Genomic DNA, 17,573 nt, shown 5'->3' with positions numbered 1-17,573 from the left:
GGAGTTCTGAGAGGCAGAACAGAGGTTTCTCAGCCTGTACCTCTGTAGCTTCCCAGCCTGTGCCCTGACTGAGCTGCAGGAAGGTAAAATTGAAGGAGTCTCAGCTGAGCTGTCCATGGCAGCTGCAGATTGAAGAAAGCCATTATGTGCAGGTCAGCTGAGTTATGGCTGCAGGCTCAGTTTGCTCTGTAAACAAACCTGCAGACAAACCTGTTGTGATGTCTTAATTTTGTTTTAATGTGGGTCTGCAGTAAAAACACCATAGTTTAATTAAACAGCACAGCTTTATGGTTTATTGGTGAATAGGTAAGCCAGAATGCTTTGTTGTCATGCTTACTAGTGAAAAGAATAATGGGAATGGGTAAACGCAGCAAAACCCCACAACCTGCTGTTTTTACAGGGCTAGTTAGACTTCGTGCAAGCCCATTTCCTGAGCTGCAGGGGACAGAGTATGTTCTGAATGTCACAGCTACTGATGATAATGCCTCTGGAGGGCCCCATCCTCTCACCAGTACTGCCCAGGTTGTTGTGAAAATTGATGATGTCAACAATAACAAACCTGTCTTTCAGAAGGTAAATATATGAGCCTCTGGCATTTGTACTGGACTGTGTAAAACTGTTTTAGCACTGTTGGCACTGCAGGTGTGCAGCAGAAGAGCTGGTCAGGAGGAGCTCTGCTTCCCTCTGGGTCCTGTCTTCTCCTCCTTTTCCATCCCTCCCTAAGGCTTTCAGGGTTTGTTCTGCTCTTGTGGCAGAACAGCTGCTGTGAGCTCCTGTCTGTTCCCTGAGCCACACTTCATCTCTGGCATTTCAGAGGGCGAGGCCAAGTGAAACACTTCTGGAGATCCCATGTGAGCAGGAATCCCCAAGGATAGCTGTCTGTGCAGTGGGCTTGTTCCACAATACTCCAGAACACCCCTCTAAATTACAAAGGCTTCCTTTGATGATGGCATCTGGAACTAATGAAAGAGAGAAGAACGAGTGTTTTAGCTTAAATAGTGAAGTACTGTAAAAAATAAATGCTTGAATTTGTTTTCAGAATGTTAATTCACATTAAAGATCTGTTGTCTAAAAACTTCAGGTGGGGTGCTCATGGCTCAGATGTTGATGAGCAATGTTGCATATTTTGAAAAGTCAGCAAGTATTCATGTCAGTCTTATAAATTTCCAGTAACCTCTCCTTGACAAAGTTACTTTGTGTAGAAATCCTTTTTGATCAAAACAATTCTGTGGTTTGGGCAAGTGTATGCCTCTTCTACTAGACCTTTGCTGGTATAGAAAAATATTTGCATTTGGAAGCAACTTTAACTTTTTCTCCAAATATTTCCATTAGCTGGAGATGCTCAGTGGCCTCATGTTTTGTGTTGTTTGTATAACCACAAATAGCAAGGGAAATTTAAATTAATCATGGTAAGATAATGCTTTAACAGCAGAGCATGGCAATGCAAGTGTAGCTAAATAATTATTTTTTCCCTCTGCCAGTATACCTTTAAATCAAATGGCAAGGGAAGTCCTTGATTTTCTCTTTTTTAAATTGTTCTTTCTTTCTTTTCCCCCCATCTCGTAGTGCCAGTATTATCGGGAACATGCTTCTGTCCTGGAAAATCAGCCTTCAGGGACTGTTGTTCTGCAGGTTGAAGCCACTGATGCTGATGAAGGGGCCAATGGAATAGTGAAATATGGCTTGATGCACAGAGATGGTGTCCTGCCAGCATTTAGCATTCACCCTGACACAGGTAAAGCAAATGTCAGTGCTGATAATGGCATAGAGAAACCATCTTGTGACACTGTTGGAAAAAAGGCTTAGATAAAATCAGACTTCATGCTTTTTCATTTAGAGTTTTGACTGCAGACCAAATACAAACTGTATTAATTGCATGAAAAAGTTTTCCATGAAACTAAGTTTCATACATGTCCAGTACTGAACTAAAACTGATGTTTTCCTTGAAACGTGGAAATTCTGCTTTGTGAAGTAACTTGTGTGCTTTTGCAACTGGATTTAAAAATCCCAAACAAACCTATTTTAAGTGTACATTATCTTGCAACATTGCTAATAGCATATAAGTGATTTGTCCAAATGACAGCAGTCTTACAAACAGCAAAGGAACTAAATCTTAGAAGGCGAAAACTAAGTTCAGGCTGAATTTCTGGAGGATAAAAGATATGAAACATTCCTTTACCCTGTACTTACAGCTCTTCAAAAGAAATAATTTCTTGAGAAACTCATTCTCTTAGTTTGTACTTACCTCCATTTTCTATACTTAAATTAAGCTTCCATTGTAATTCAAATTCCTCTTGTGTGTGGATGAAATGTAACTGAAGTTTGAGTCTGCCTGAGCAGTACAATGTCAGCTGTTGCAATTGTTAAATCTCAGGATTGGATCCTTGAACCTGAAGCTGATGTTACAGGTGTACTTAACCTACTGCATGGTATCCCAATGTATCGACAGAAAAATAAACATCTGCTTGAAGAAGGTTGCCAGATGCACAGAATTTTAACTCTTTTATATTTAATTTGTTTTCAGGAGTTCTGACAACTGTTCAGGTATTTGATCGAGAAAAGCAGAGGGAATATCCCATCACTGTGACAGCAACAGATCAGGCAGCGGAGCCACTCATTGGAATATGTCAGATCAATATTGTCATCCTGGACCAAAATGACAATGACCCCAGATTTGAAAACACCCACTATGAATGTAATTGAGAGTCATTGGATAGACTTTCAGTGCCCTGACTGTGAGCGTACCCCATGTCTCAGATTTTTGAGTTTTTGCCTATCCTGGCAGTAGAACACGTGACAAATTTTGATGCATCCAGAGATGCACTTTGCTTATTTAATGCAGAGCTGTTACTCTGTGTAATGTGTGATGTAACATGTACAGCCTTGGCTCATAGGCCTGCCTTATGGGAAAGTTCCTTGAAACAATAGCCATGTCATTCATACAGAGCAATTATTCTCTGGGTTAAAATACAGTGAAAAGAAGTATCTTATAAGAAATAAGAATTCCAGGTTATGAATAGGGTAATATGAAGTTCAGATATGATCTGTAGCTCTGGAGTGATAGCAGCCATTTAAAATACTCAGTGTGTGTGGCCATTGTTCCAAGGAGGAGAAAATTATACTAAAGTAATAATGTATGGCAGTTATTTCTTTATGACTTATTAAAACGTCCATGGTAGTTTAGCAAATTAATGATAAATTTGAAATATCCTTTCCTTCCATTAGATTTCCTTAAAGAGGACACAAGAGTTGGGACCAGCTTCCTGCGTGTTGCAGCCCGTGATGATGACTACAGCTCAAATGCTGCCATTACATATTCCATAGCGAGTGATGAACCAAATTATTTACAGATTAATCCTACCACAGGCTGGGTGTTTGTGAACCAACCCATATCTCAGGTATGGTGCTTGCTTTCCTTTTTAAGCTATTTCAATATACCGTAGGAGAGACTGAGGTCATGAGTTTGGGTTACCTCTCAGGTTAAATGATCAATACATCTATTTAAATTAAACATGAACCTAAGGCTTTTAGCTGCTGGGTTCATGGAATTTGAATTGCTTATGAGCAAGCCCTGCTTTCAGCTGGGAAGCAGCAGCCACAGCACTGCCTCTGAGACTTGCTCTTCCCATTTCCCTGGCTCTGGCATGCTGATTCCAAGGGCTGGAGGGGCTGAGGGCAGAAGCAGAGGAGCAAGAACCCAGGTGTAGCACTTCATTGTGTTTACAGGCAATGAGTCAAGATGCAAACCTGAATGGGAAAAAGCGTGAAATTTTGGTCCTGATACAGATTCCCAAATTGACATATGTCAGTTGTGGTGCATTAAGCATAGCTTTATGTCCCTCAGGAAGGTGAAAGCATAATTCATGTAGTTATCTAAAATAGATCAGTTTCAGCTATTTCTAAATACCTACAAAGCAGTTTGATATTTTCAGGTTTTAAAGTAATTTGTTTTGAAATTGAAGTATTGTTGTAGATGTCAGTCTTTAAATAGATATTTTTAATTCTGAAATTGAATTTCTAAATAATTGACACACAAAAGTTTGGTGAAGGTGTATAATTTTAATGTATTTTCTTTAATGACTCTAAGAACCCTACAGACCTAATAACAAGAACTGTTAATAGGTAAGCTTAAGAAGTCAGGACCTCCACAAAGTGGGTTTTTTGGTTCTGTTTGGTTTTAAATTTTGTGTGACATTTGCTTAGGTTTATTGAGACATATAGCAAAATCTTCCAACCCTCTGAAGTAAGTAAATAGAATTTTCATCAAATTTACACCTAGTTCATATTTTGAGTTCATCTTCAGATCTTTTTCTTCTATGAAGGTAATTTTTAAGTGTACCTTTAATTTTATGTTTTAATTTATTTTGGAGGCCTGCTCAAAACCTTCTGTAATGAAACCTTTTTTACTGTTCAGAAGTCATCTATAATTCGAGAGATTATTGCTACAGATGGAGGCAACAGGAGCAGTAAAGTTGAACTTGCTGTAACTGTAACCAGTGCAAAAAACCAGCCTCCACAGTGGGAAAGAGACAGCTATGAAGTTGTTATTCCAGAGAATACGACACGGGATGCCTCAATTTTGGTAAGGTTGTTTGTCTGTCTGTAGCTCTCAGACTGCAGAGTAACTGTGTCACCATCATATTTTCTGGAAAAATCCCTTTGCCACAATTTCTCTACTGGGAAGCTGAGAAGCCTCAGAGAAAAAGGAAAACGATACTATCTCATTTGCTTCTCCTGTGTTTTTCTGCTTTGCATTGTAGTTGGAGATTGTTTATCCAAAGGTGATTGTTTCATTGGTTTCTGCTGTGAATTATTTTAACTTATTAGCCAATTATGGCCAAGCTGTGCTGGACTCTGGAGAAAGAGTCACAAGTTTTTCATTAGTATCTTTTAACCTTCTGTCTGTATCCTTTCTGTATGCTTTAGTGTAGTTTAGTATAGTATTCTTTAATATAACATAAATCCTAAAATAATAAATTAGTCTTCTAAGAACATAGATTCAGATACATCATTCCTTCCTTCATCTGGGAACCCCGCAAATACAAGATAACTGAACATTTTCTATTTGCATAAATAGTGAGCATTTATAAGAGTTTTGTGTTTTGTAGCTGAATATCTGGGAGAATGAAAACACAAAAGCTTTTAGAAATGTTGCTGTACTTGCAGAAGGGTTGATTACACACACTTTTTGAACTGTGCAGACAATCAAAGCAACTTCTCCCCTTGGAGATCCCCGTGTCACTTACAACCTGGAAGAGGGGCTTGTCCCAGAGACCAACATGCCAGTGCGTTTCTACCTGACTCCAAACAGACATGATGGCTCTGCTTCAATCCTGGTAGCTGAGCCCCTGGATTATGAAACAACAAAGAGCTTTCAGCTGCGGGTGCGAGCACAGAACGTGGCTGCAGTTCCTCTGGCAGCGTTCACCACGGTCCATGTTAATGTCACAGGTGTGTGAGTTTCTCAGTGATGTCACAGTATAATCCTGCACTGTTTTCCTTTAAAGTTTTATAGTTTTCTCTCTGTGGGCTCTTTTTGATGTTCTAGATGTCAATGACAATGTCCCATTCTTCACTTCATCCATTTATGAAGCCTCGGTAACAGAGGGAGCTGATGTGGGGACATTTGTCACTCAGGTGTCTGCCACAGACCTCGACCTTGGTCAGCATGGTGAGGTAAGAAAGTGGGCACCTTCATATCCCCTGATGAAAGCTGTGGAATAACTTCTGCAGGAGCAATGGCTAAATAGTCTGGAAATCTTCAGCGTAGAAAAGGGATGACTAATATGGAAATGTAGAATGAAATAAAGTAGATAATTACATGCTTCTCTGTGTTGCCAGGTGAAAAATGCAACTAGAACTAGTAGGTGTGAGGCAGAAAACAATGAGGAAATATTTACACAGCCTGTAGCTTAGTTGAAATGCTTGCTGTAGAATTCCTTTGTGTGGAAACTTCTACATAGACCTAAAATAAGAATGGATAAATGAATGGAAGAAAAGCTGTGTTAAAAGCTTCTGTGAGCTGGAAATCATTGGCAGTACTGCAAACTGAATCCTTACAAAATATGGCAAGTTAACACCCAAAGAGAATGTATTCCTTGCTGATTAAACAAATTGAAAATAGATACATCCTTAGAGCAAGAGTGCAAGCTGAAGTCAAGTCACAAAACCATGCATGTAATAGAGGGTAGAACGTGGTCTGTGATCCTGATCACAGGTTCAAATGGACCTCACCTGTGGATGTTGTAGAAATACTTGGGATCTTTAGTTGAGTTTGAGTGCTGCAGCACAAGCACTGTACAAACACATACTAGTGAAATCAGGAGCTGATTAGACAAATTATTTTCCTTTACAGATCAGCAGTCAAGGAAGTTAACTGGCTTTAGACCAGATTGCTGAAGCTGCAGTTTTACCCAGCTTCCTTGGCCTGATCAAGTACTCAGGCATGGGACAGCTCTTCCTCTCTTTAAGTACTGTTCTAGTGGTGAACTATTCAACAACAGGAAAGTACGTATTAACAACTTCTTTTTAATCCTGTAGGTAACTTACTCCCTGTTACATGACAGTGGCAGAGACTACACCTGTTTTCGCTTGGACCCCCAGACAGGCTCCATTTACACCACCTCAGTGTTTGACAGAGAGGAGAAGGGCTCCTACCTTCTGGAAGTCAAGTCAGTGGATGGCTCTGAATCAGCTCGACCTGGAAAGCATGGCAAGCCAAACTCTGGTAAGGAACAGATGGCTGTGGTAAATGTGGTATTATTGGATTATATCTGAAAACAGACAGCTCTGAAATACAAGACTAAATAGTAATTTTCTTTTGTTTTTCCATGTCTTGTGAAAAAGTGTCTGTTATTCTGTCTTCATGGTGGCTTTTTTACTGTTTAGCTGTGCAACAGTTGTGTCAGAGCTGGAAGATAAGCTTTACATGATGATCAAGCAAATTTTTGTTCTGAAATAAAAAAAACATATAGACCATCATGTCTAGAGTTTAGAGAGTATTGACTAGCTTGATGATCAAGCAAATTTTTGTTCTGAAATAAAAAAAAAAAAAAACATATAGACCATCATATCTAGAGTTTAGAGAGTATTGACTAGCCGGTAAAGATGTGCCTATTATCTGTAGGATGCAAATCTCTGGGCAGGGCAAGTGTTTCTCAAAGCACTGCATATGTACAGTATTCAGTCACAAGTAATTATGAAGCAGGAATATGTAAGACAGAAAATCCTTTTCTCAACTGATTGCCCTGCTTAAATAAAAAGTTAAAATTTTGTGGCTTCAGGACGAAAAATTTTTGACTAAGCACTGTACAACTGCCATATTAGGCATCAATGACTCAATTATTCATATAGTATGTGTTTAAACAAATTGGATGTGAAGTTTATTTGATACCCAAGTGCTTCTGAGTGATGTTGGTATATAGGCATTCCACAACCCTAAGGGTTTGTTTTTGTATTGTCTGCATATTTATCTCCATTGAACGTGCAGGCAGACAGGTGAAGGGATTGCAGCTGACAGAAGTGGCACAGCTGGGATTTGAATGTGTGGCTCCTTGTCTCTGCAGACACGGCGTACGTGCGCGTGTCCGTCAGCGACGTGAACGACAACCAGCCCGTCTTCGCCCAGAGCGTCTACGAGGTGAGCGTGGACGAGGACCAGGATGTGGGATCCACCATCCTTACAGTCAGTGCTAACGATGAGGATGAAGGTAAAGCACTGCAATCCCCCACAGCTCTGTCCAAAATATTAATCAGTTTCATTAATCTCAGCACTCCAAGGCATATTTGGTGGTATGAGAAAAGGAAATGTCTTTCTGTCTCCAGATTTTAAAACTTCTTTAAATGTGCGCTCTTCAGGCATGAACATTAGTTCATAACTGTGAGCTGTGAGGCACAATTTTTATTTCAGGAGGCATACACTAATGTGGGATGATAGGAGATAATTTCTCTGCCTGCAGATACAAATTTTTTATAGATCAGATCATTTTGTTACAAGTGGGTGCCAATAAAAATGTCCTGAATAACTAGAATAAGTAAGACTTCATTTCAGTGAGATTCATTTGCTTTTTCTATGGTGGACAGTATAGTCTGTGTTTGGTTTCTTTGTTTCTTTGTTTTATTTGAATCTAGATTTCCTAAATGCATGTGATGAATTTTAGCTACACTGTTTTATCCACAAATCAGCCAGAAATTCAGCCACTAATAATTTAAAAGTACATAACCAGTGCTGATAAAAGAGAGAGGGATCAGTGCATGCTTCCATCTTTTGACCATGAAGCACTGCTAATTCAGCTTCACTGTATGGTGAAACACTACTTTTTTTTTTTTTGTTGCACAAGTCCCAAGGACTGCTCTCTGTGTATTTGTGAAATGCAAGGAAATCCTGACTTCACTGGATTCCTCCCACTCTGTAGGAGGCTGAGGCAAATGTGGTGAAGATGTACTGCAGAAGGATTTACCCATTCAAGGAACTTTTAGTTTGGGACTTAGGCTGCCTGTGAATCTGCTCTGCAGTGTTGGACAGGGGACCTAGTGTGATGGATATATGGCCCTTCATTTCTGCCCTCTAAATAAAGTTAAAACAGAATTACTACTTCATTGCATAGACACATTTTGTGGAGGCAAATGACAGTTGGACACACCAGAATTGAAAATGCTGCTAAGTAATCTGACATAGCTGCATGTTTTAAAAGACCACAAAAACAATACAATAAAAATAATACCACTAATCCGTTATTGTATGATTTGTACTTCATCTCACCATCAGTTTACTTCAAGAAATGTGTGTTTTCTGACACTGTTGGTAATTGACAGGAACAAATGCTAAGCTACGGTATCAGATCACAGCTGGAAACACAGGAGGGGTGCTGGATGTAGATCCAGAAACAGGAGCCATTTTCATTGCCCAGCCACTGGACTATGAAGAAACAAAAATGTATGAGATCCAGTTGTTGGCCTCTGATGGGAAATGGGAGGATTATGCAGTTATCATCATCAACATCATGAATAAAAATGATGAGGCTCCAGTTTTTTCTATCAATGAATACTATGGAAGTATAATTGAGGAACTGGATTCGTTGCCAGTCTTCATACTTCAGGTAGTGTATGTAGTTTCACAGACTATAATATTTCAATGAAAGAACACAGATTACTGTGGTACAATTATGTTAAAAATAACTCAGCACATAGATATTAATGAAGTTGATTTTGACTAAGTTTTTTTTGTCACTGAAGAGAAGAAGTGGGCTTTTGTGGAAAAAAAATAAATTACAGGGATAGTAAGTAGGATAAACAGGATGGATCATTTGTTAATCCTAAAAAGCAAATAATGGACAATTTAAGGCAGCTATCAGAATGTAATATTTAAATTACCTGTATGAATATGAAGAATATAATATTATTTTAGTCCTAAAATTTTTAAATTGTTAACATTGTTAAAAATGCATATTTGCCTGCCCTGAATTGTCCCTGGATTTGCTATTCCCTGGCATGCACGTGTTATTACCATGTCATATGCTTTTGCTTGGACTCCTTTAGTCTGCAGCAGCATATAGGATGTGATGCAATCACTGCATATTTCATGCTTTCTATGTTTGGTTTTTTTTTCAAAACTGTTGTAGGTTATGGCCACTGATCCTGATAGTGGTGTTGATGGGGGAGATTTGAGATATTCCTTGCATGGGTATGGTGCAGCTGACATTTTCACAATAGATGAGAAAACAGGCAGCATTTACTCCCATAAGAGGCTGGACCGGGAAGAGAGAGCCCTGTGGAGATTCATTGTGTTGGCCACTGATGAAGGTGGAGGAGGACTTACAGGGTTTGCAGATGTGATCATCAACGTGTGGGATATAAACGACAATGCACCCACGTTCTCATGCATGCCTGATGACTGCAATGGGAATGTTTTTGAAAACTCTCCTGCAGACACCTTAGTCATGGAAATGGCTGCAGTGGATCGCGATGACCCAAACGTTGGTGTGAATGCTGTCCTGACATACAGGATAACAGAGAATGTGAAGAACGAGTTTGGTACTGACATGTTTAGTATCAATCCCAGTACCGGGACCATCCACGTGGCAGAGGGACTGCTGGACAGGGAGAGAACTGAAAGTTACTTCCTTACTGTTGAAGCAAGAGATGGGGGAGGGCTAACAGGAACTGGCACTGCCACTGTCTGGGTTGCAGATGTCAATGATAATGTTCCCAAATTCACAAAGAAGCTGTGGCAGGCAGCAATTCCTGAGAACAGTGCCATTGACTCAGAAGTCCTGCAGGTGTGTGCTACGGATGCAGACATTGGGGAAAATGCAGACTTAATGTTCAGTATCATTGGGGGAGACCCAGATGAGAAGTTTTATATTGAGAATGACAAAGAATGGCAATGTGGCACTGTTCGACTGAAAAAAAAGTTGGATTTTGAGAATGCCCGTGAAAGGCAGTTTAATCTTACTATTACTGTGGAAGATCTGGATTTTTCTAGTGTTGCAGTATGCCTGATTGAAGTTGAAGACTCAAATGACCACAGCCCAGCTTTCCTTTCTCAGTTTATTCAGACAAACCCTGTATTTGAAGATGTGCCTGTAGGTACTACAGTAACCACAGTGAGGGCTACAGACAAGGACTCTGATTTGAATGGGAAGATTATCTATTCTATAAAGTCAGATTCAGACCCTATGAGACAGTTTGTGGTTGACCAGTTTGGTCACGTGGTTGTGGCAAGTGCCCTTGATCGTGAAGCCATTCAGAAATACGCTCTAATTGTACAAGCTGCAGATCAGGGGACACCTGCCCGCACTGGAAGTGTTACAGTTTTAATTAACTTGCGGGATATTAATGACAATGGACCAAGGTTTGAAGCACCATACATGCCTGTAGTTTGGGAGAATACATTGAAGCCTGAGATAGTGCATATGAACCACACCTCAAAGCTACTTCATGCGTTTGATCCGGACGCTGAGGAAAACGGGCCACCCTTTGCCTTTTCATTGCCTCCAGAATATCAGAATTCCTTGGACTTTTCTCTTACTGACAACAGAAATAACACAGCAACTATAACAGCTTTGAGGTCCTTTGACAGAGAAAAGCAGAAGGTGTTTCACCTGCCAATAGTTATAACAGATAGTGGGATTCCAGCTATGAGCTCAACAACCACCCTGACTATAACAGTTGGTGATGAGAACGACAACTGCCATGAGTCTGGCCACAAGGAGGTCTATGTGTACAGCTACAAAGGTAAGTGCTAGCTGGATGTGAGATCAGATTCTGGATATTAGATAAAATTCATGAAATAGCAGAGTTTTACACTTAATTTCTTTCTTGCAATATGTTAATCTGCAGACTAATTTCTTTAATGGTTTACATACTTCAAAACTGCAGCTCCTGTTCTGTAAATACTAAGTAAAGTGGAGTAAGTGAAATATATTTGTTAAACTCAGACCTTAGTGTGTAAAAGATTATCTACCAAAGAACTGTTAGGTGCAAACAGGTATATATTGAACTTGCAGAAAAAGCAGTATTTTTATAAACGCATAAAATCTATTTTCTCTTAATGAGTGTTCACATACAGAAGGCATTTTGCAGTTACATTTTCTGAGTTTGGTATGCCTAAACAACAAAAAAGATACGACCAGATCATACTGTAGAGATGAGAGAATGAAGCATCTAGGCTGGCTCGGCTCCAGATTTGAACCTTAAAAATTTCCCATGTTGCTGAACCTGGACTGTGGATTTCAAAAGTCTCCTTCCCTGGATTTGTTCCTCTTGCTGTTTTAGAAAAATTGATTGGATGTTCCACTTCTGTGCCAGCCCCCAAGGGCCTGGAAAAATCACCAAGACCTGGCCCAGCTTGGTGTCTTCCTGCCCTTTTCATTTTCCCAGTCATTCCTTCTCACCCAGCTGTATCCCATAAGATGATCTCCCGACCTGGCCCAGCTTGGTGTCTTCCTGCCCTTTTCATTTTCCCAGTCATGTCCTTCTCGCCCAGCTGTATCCCATAAGATGATCTCTGTCTTTTGCTGGGTTCCGCTTTGTGTGCTCTTCAAAATAATAGAGTAGCAATGAAACATTTGGACTTAACTCCTGATGTGGTGATTTTTAATTTTTCTTTTGTCTGAGAGATTTTAGAAAGTTGTATTTATGTATGATTCTGGTGTTGTTTTGTGCTATTTCCAGCTTTTCTTCTTTCATGTAGCATCTCCACTGTGCTCACATTACCAGAACTGGCAGAAATCATATGACAGGCTATGCATTGTTTTAAGAATCTTGGATCATAACCATCACTAAATTGAGCAGGAGTCTGAAAATAATAAAAGCAGTAATGAATGTCACAGAATATAAAGTGCACTGAAAAGCAAAAATTAAATGCAGATTTATTATAATTTATCTCAACAGGAAAATGGTCAACAACAGTGCTTGGGGAAGTGTTTGCACCAGATCAGGATGACTGGGACAATAAAACATTTCTCTCTGAAGGAAAACTGCTCAAGTGAGGATTGTATTTATGTCAAAATGAGTAATATTTATGCTTCTGTAATTATTTTCTCACCATGTATTTCTCTGTGTTCAGGATGTGCATAAAGCCAGGGTTATTGAGTGTATTAAGGGATGTACCTTTCAAATGCTCTTTTTTACTTGGTTACTAGGTATTAAGAAATTACTGCATTAAATATTTTTTCCAAGACAATGCAGGATCACACCATGATGTTGATTTTTAGTCCGATGTCATAGTTAATTTACTTTAAAATGTGCATTCTGTAAGCTCCAATTTAAAAATAGACAGAGTCCTAATGCTTGCTTTCAGATGTTAGGGTTGATGGAATACAAATCTGAATTTAAAAGCAAGGAATGGAGTAATTTCATCAAAAGTGGAAGGGAATTTGGTGCTCTCCTTTGATGGCTAAATTAACAATTGCATGTGAAAACCATGACTCAGATTAGTGGAGGTTTTTTTCTGTTAATTGAAATGTTGAATTGGACCCTTAATTCCTACTTAGACATTATTTGTTCATATCATAAAGTGAGATGGTTTATGGCATAACTGTGTGCTGTCTGAAAGGGAAAAATGGATATGAAAATGAATTTTACTCTGTGCTATGACTAAAAGTTTAAAAGCCTGAAGTAGCCCAGAATTAAAGACTGTGTTCATCACCAGCACCTAGGCCTGTTTCCGTGCTAAGAGGTCACTATTCCATAATAATGGTCATGGAATATTTCCATAATTGCTGATTACTGGCCCTTTGAGGTGTCCAATGAAGATGCTGTGAGAGATTTTATATAGACTTACCCTGCTCCAGGCAGAGATGTGAGAACCTGGAATGATCAGTGTGGGTTTGTCACTCCCTTTTACTGACATCAGAGGCTTGCCCATGATGACTGTGCTGAACCACCTGGTTCAACTGCACAAATTCAAACTGCAAGTTCAAATTGCTTTTGTTCAAATCTGGGAAAGGCTGAGTGGCAGGAACACCTCTTTACAAGATCTGCAGATTGTAATTTCTCAGTTAAGGTGGCTGAGGTGCCTTCTTGAGGTTGTTGCATAATTCCCTTAAGTTTTGGCCCTATAACCTTTGCAGTAACATTTAAGGCCTTCTGAGTGGTGTTCATGAGTAAAGAAAATCCTCAACTTTGATTTGTTAAGATTTCCTAATTGAAGGTTTCTGTCTAGATCTTTCAGACTAAATCAGAGGACTGGGTCTTTGCTGATGGTGGATAACACTCCTCCGGGAATATACAACTTAAGAGTTAGAGTTTCTGATGGAGTTTGTCCTGATGTTATATCTACAGTACAAATCCATGTCAGAGACCTGGAAAATGAAGCCATACAAAACTCAGCCACTGTGCGTTTCTCAGGTTGGTTTTATTTGCTGATGAGAGTTTAGATCAGCTGCTTCTCTAACTGAATGTTTATGTGGTGTAGCTATTATTATATCAATACTTGATTTGCTTATCACTGTATGCTAGTTTCTGGTATGCTTCCATATTGTTAAATATGAAATAAATTGAGAAATTAACCTGTGAACTCCCAGGTATTCAGGTTTATCTATTTTTGAATCCCTTGACCAGGTGTCACAGCAGAGGAGTTCGTAAGGAGAGATGAACATGGCAAAACAAGACATGGCGAGTTCAAGGAGTTCCTTGCAAAACTGTTACCTGCAAAGCTGAGTGATGTGATTGTCTTCAGTGTGATGGGCAGGGATGGAAAACAGACAGATGTGAGATTTGCAGTTCGTGCTGGCTCAGCCTATTACAGACCTGAGAAGCTGCATGCGGAGATGGCAGCCTTCAAAACTGAGGTTGGTTCTCACCTGTGGAACTCGGCCAAACACTGAGTTTGCAGGGTGTGCATCCCAAACCTCAGTGGAAAACGACATTGCATCTAGAGAGAAGGGTTTTATTGCTTCACTCATGAGAAAAACAAGTGTTTAATTCAAGCTTTCTCCCTTCTTTTTAGTGCCATACATACTGGTATGGTGTGTTTGTACTAACTTCTGGTTCAATGAATAGTCACTGGAGAGCTGCAGAAAAATGGGTCTGCAATGCTGCCATGGGGTAGATACTGTTTTCTCCAGTCAGTGTTTCATTGTGTCATCCCCAAATCCCCACATCAGCTTGTTTAGACACTTAGAGTGGAGGCTTGATGGCACCCTCACAGAAATTCTGCAGTATAACGAGGTGACACTTGCAACAGGTAAGTGAGATGGAGACAACCAGTCCTGTGGTTGCATTTATCTCACCAAAGGACGGCTTCAAATACAAAGTGACACCATCCATCCCCCAACGTCTTTTACTGTTGTCAAAGAAAATTTTTTTTGATGGAAGATGTTTTCCTCCCCTTCTTGGTGTTCCCTAGCTGTCCTGCTTCCTGACTCAGTTACAGACACAGTCTGTCTTGGCCACAGCTGGATTTTTCTGTCGCCCTGCACAAAGGCAAAGTGACACTGCTCAGCTTTTCACTTGCCCTGGCCATATGTGGGTTTAATACATGGTACATCATATGGATGATTTTTCCAAAGAGAAATCAGCACTTTCCATTTGTGTGAGTATGGTGGAGTCTGCCTGAGTCTGGGAACCAAACAGGGCTGTCTTAACTTACTACCTGCCTCCTTCTTGGTGTATCTTGAACGGCTCCGTGGATTATGAGAGTCTTCAGAGTGACCAAATAGGAAATGCCAGAGACAGAGAGTATTCATGAAGGGTAATGACTGCTTCTTTTGCATATTTATTGAATTACTGCTACAATAAGATAGAAAATCCTATCGATTTCAAATATTCTCTGCCATAATACATGACACCTGAATTCATCAAAGTGGTAACAAGGGGATTGCTTCACGTATTGTAATGAAAAAATATGTTTTTCTTAATTATATACCACCTTTCTATATTTAATGAATAGTTCTAGTGAGTAATCACCAATAGTTTACAGAAAACCAATCATAGCTGGAGAATTCCTCCAGTAGTTTTCTATGTGTATAACTATAAATATAGAAAATAAGTAATTAGCACTGGAATTATTCATTGAATTTCTACATAAATAATATGTTTGCATTACCTCCTGGGGATATAGTTTTACAACAGCAATTTTTATTTAGCAGAAAAATAATCCATCCTAATACTTTAAAGGAGCCAAGGTTGTTTTTATACAGTTTTTCAATGACAGTATTACACAGATGTCTAAATATGCATTACAGACTCTCCATTGATGGTGATAAACGTGGGCAGCAGACACAGACCTGCATTGACAGGATGCATCATGCCATTGCAAAGTATACTCTGTGCCTGTGGGGGCAGGGCATCAATACATGGTATGATATTTGAGAATACAGAGGCAAAGGATTATAAAGATCAAAGTTCTTACAGTGGTGAACTGAGATGACTACACAAATGAGAAAAAATAGAAGCACTTGAGTATTTGTGTGTTTTGATCTTTTCAAAGCTTATTTTTAAGATATTTGCCATATGTTTTACCACTTGGAAAAAGCCCTCCATATTAAATACAAAAAGCTCTAGTGTTGTTAGTTTTACATTTGTATACCTTGTTCATTTGTGTACCACTGTGAGAGTAGTGAGGTCTTTTTGCCTCACTCACCCAAACTCGGGTTGGGGTACTAAATACACATTTCAGTGTATTTGAATCACCAAATACAGATCAAATGCTGAAGCTTTATAACAGACACCTGTGCAAAATCCCCAAATAAGTGGAAAGAACAAACTGTGATAATTTAGGAGTGCAGGCTGAAGGACAAAAAGCCAGGACTAATGGTAGCTCTGTTCTGGCGTCACACTGTGAGCAGCTCCCTTCCCTCCCTCTCTGCCAGTGCTTCCTTGCTCCATTTGGAATGGAAGTTGTGATCTCAGAGTCCCCATGCCTACATTACCAGAGCTGTGGTTACACTGAGCCTCTTTTTATTCGGTACTTGGGCTTTCAGGTGCAAGCCCAACTAACAGTAAAAACAGTGCACTAGCAAAGATTAATGTAGCATAGAATACAGTATCCAGTATGATGAACTGTGTTTTGTTGCAGACAGCTTGACATGAAATGTAAATTTCTGGGGCAAAAATCATTAGACTGAATCCAAGTTGCTACAAAGTTGTCTTGTCAGGTCACTGTCTGTGGACATGATTACTGAAAGCAGCTCAGCCCTGCATTTTGCTGTGTCTGTGTCCTTTTGTGTGAGAGAATGTAAGGAATAATATCTGGGTGTTACTGCTGAGGAAGGATTTATCCTGGTTTGAGCTGAAACACTCCTGTTGCTATTGAAGGGCAGAAACGTGTGGTGCAGATGCTGCAGCTCTGAGGAGTGTCACAGCTCTCAGAGCTTTGGTCCTTGGAAATAATATCATTAGACGAGTACAGATTCAACATGTTCACACTCAATCATGTCAATGATCAAGTTTATAGGAAATGCTGCTGCTGTAATTTTTAAATGAAATGTTTCCTGAATTTTTCAAATTATTTTTCTTGCCCATATAATCAGGGATGTTACTAAGTAATGTTCAAGAAACTAAACCCTGTGTTAAGTCTCTGATTCAGCTTTTCAGAATTGAGGTGAAAGCCTTCATTAGGATAACAGTGCTGCCGTCTTTTCTCTTAGATGCAGTCAGCTCTGCGACTGAACGTTTCCCAGATCGATGTTGACGAGTGCAGGAGTGCCAACTGCAGTGAGGGCTGTACAAACCACCTCAGCGTGAGTGACATCCCCACAGTGATGGACACGGGGAGCGTGTCCTTCGTGTCCCTGAGCACCTCCAGCCACGGGCTCTGCGCCTGCTCTGCCCGCGAGCGCCTGCACCAGCCCTGCTCCTCCTACGCCCGGAGCCCCTGCCTCAACGGGGGCCTTTGTGTCGACACTCTGAACGGCTACAGGTGAGCAAACCTGCTCTGCACGTTATTTCTGCCCTCTGATTTTAAGGTGTTGAGTGATGCTTACAAGGTACCTGCCTGAAATAACCATAAATGTACTTCTGACTGGAGGAGAAACAGGAAAACCCCACAGGTGCACTGGGGTGTAAATCTAACAGCAGCAGGGGCTTCCTGATGGCCTCAATGGGGCTGTGGTCCCAAAAAGTGCATG

The 17,573-nt window shown here is 40.0% G+C and overlaps 1 protein-coding gene across 1 annotated transcript in view; it reads left to right on the top strand.

Annotated features, from left to right (window-relative positions):
* Positions 1-17,573, top strand: part of LOC121348854 (neural-cadherin-like) — a 61,015-nt gene that overhangs the window by 28,059 nt on the left and 15,383 nt on the right. Inside the window, exons 8-22 of the mRNA XM_041458810.1 lie at positions 401-573; positions 1,567-1,735; positions 2,525-2,695; positions 3,226-3,398; positions 4,415-4,582; positions 5,202-5,451; positions 5,549-5,676; positions 6,541-6,727; positions 7,566-7,709; positions 8,815-9,098; positions 9,621-11,235; positions 12,394-12,487; positions 13,667-13,851; positions 14,065-14,294; positions 17,094-17,365. Of these exons, the coding sequence (XP_041314744.1) occupies positions 401-573; positions 1,567-1,735; positions 2,525-2,695; positions 3,226-3,398; positions 4,415-4,582; positions 5,202-5,451; positions 5,549-5,676; positions 6,541-6,727; positions 7,566-7,709; positions 8,815-9,098; positions 9,621-11,235; positions 12,394-12,487; positions 13,667-13,851; positions 14,065-14,294; positions 17,094-17,365 (4,243 nt within the window). The remainder of the gene's footprint in view (positions 1-400; positions 574-1,566; positions 1,736-2,524; positions 2,696-3,225; positions 3,399-4,414; positions 4,583-5,201; positions 5,452-5,548; positions 5,677-6,540; positions 6,728-7,565; positions 7,710-8,814; positions 9,099-9,620; positions 11,236-12,393; positions 12,488-13,666; positions 13,852-14,064; positions 14,295-17,093; positions 17,366-17,573) is intronic.

This window comes from Pyrgilauda ruficollis, unplaced genomic scaffold (genome assembly GCF_017590135.1).
Source record: "Pyrgilauda ruficollis isolate IOZ18807 unplaced genomic scaffold, ASM1759013v1 scaffold13, whole genome shotgun sequence".
NCBI classification, from domain to species: Eukaryota; Metazoa; Chordata; class Aves; order Passeriformes; family Passeridae; genus Pyrgilauda; species Pyrgilauda ruficollis.
This window is presented reverse-complemented; position numbering and strand designations above follow the sequence as displayed.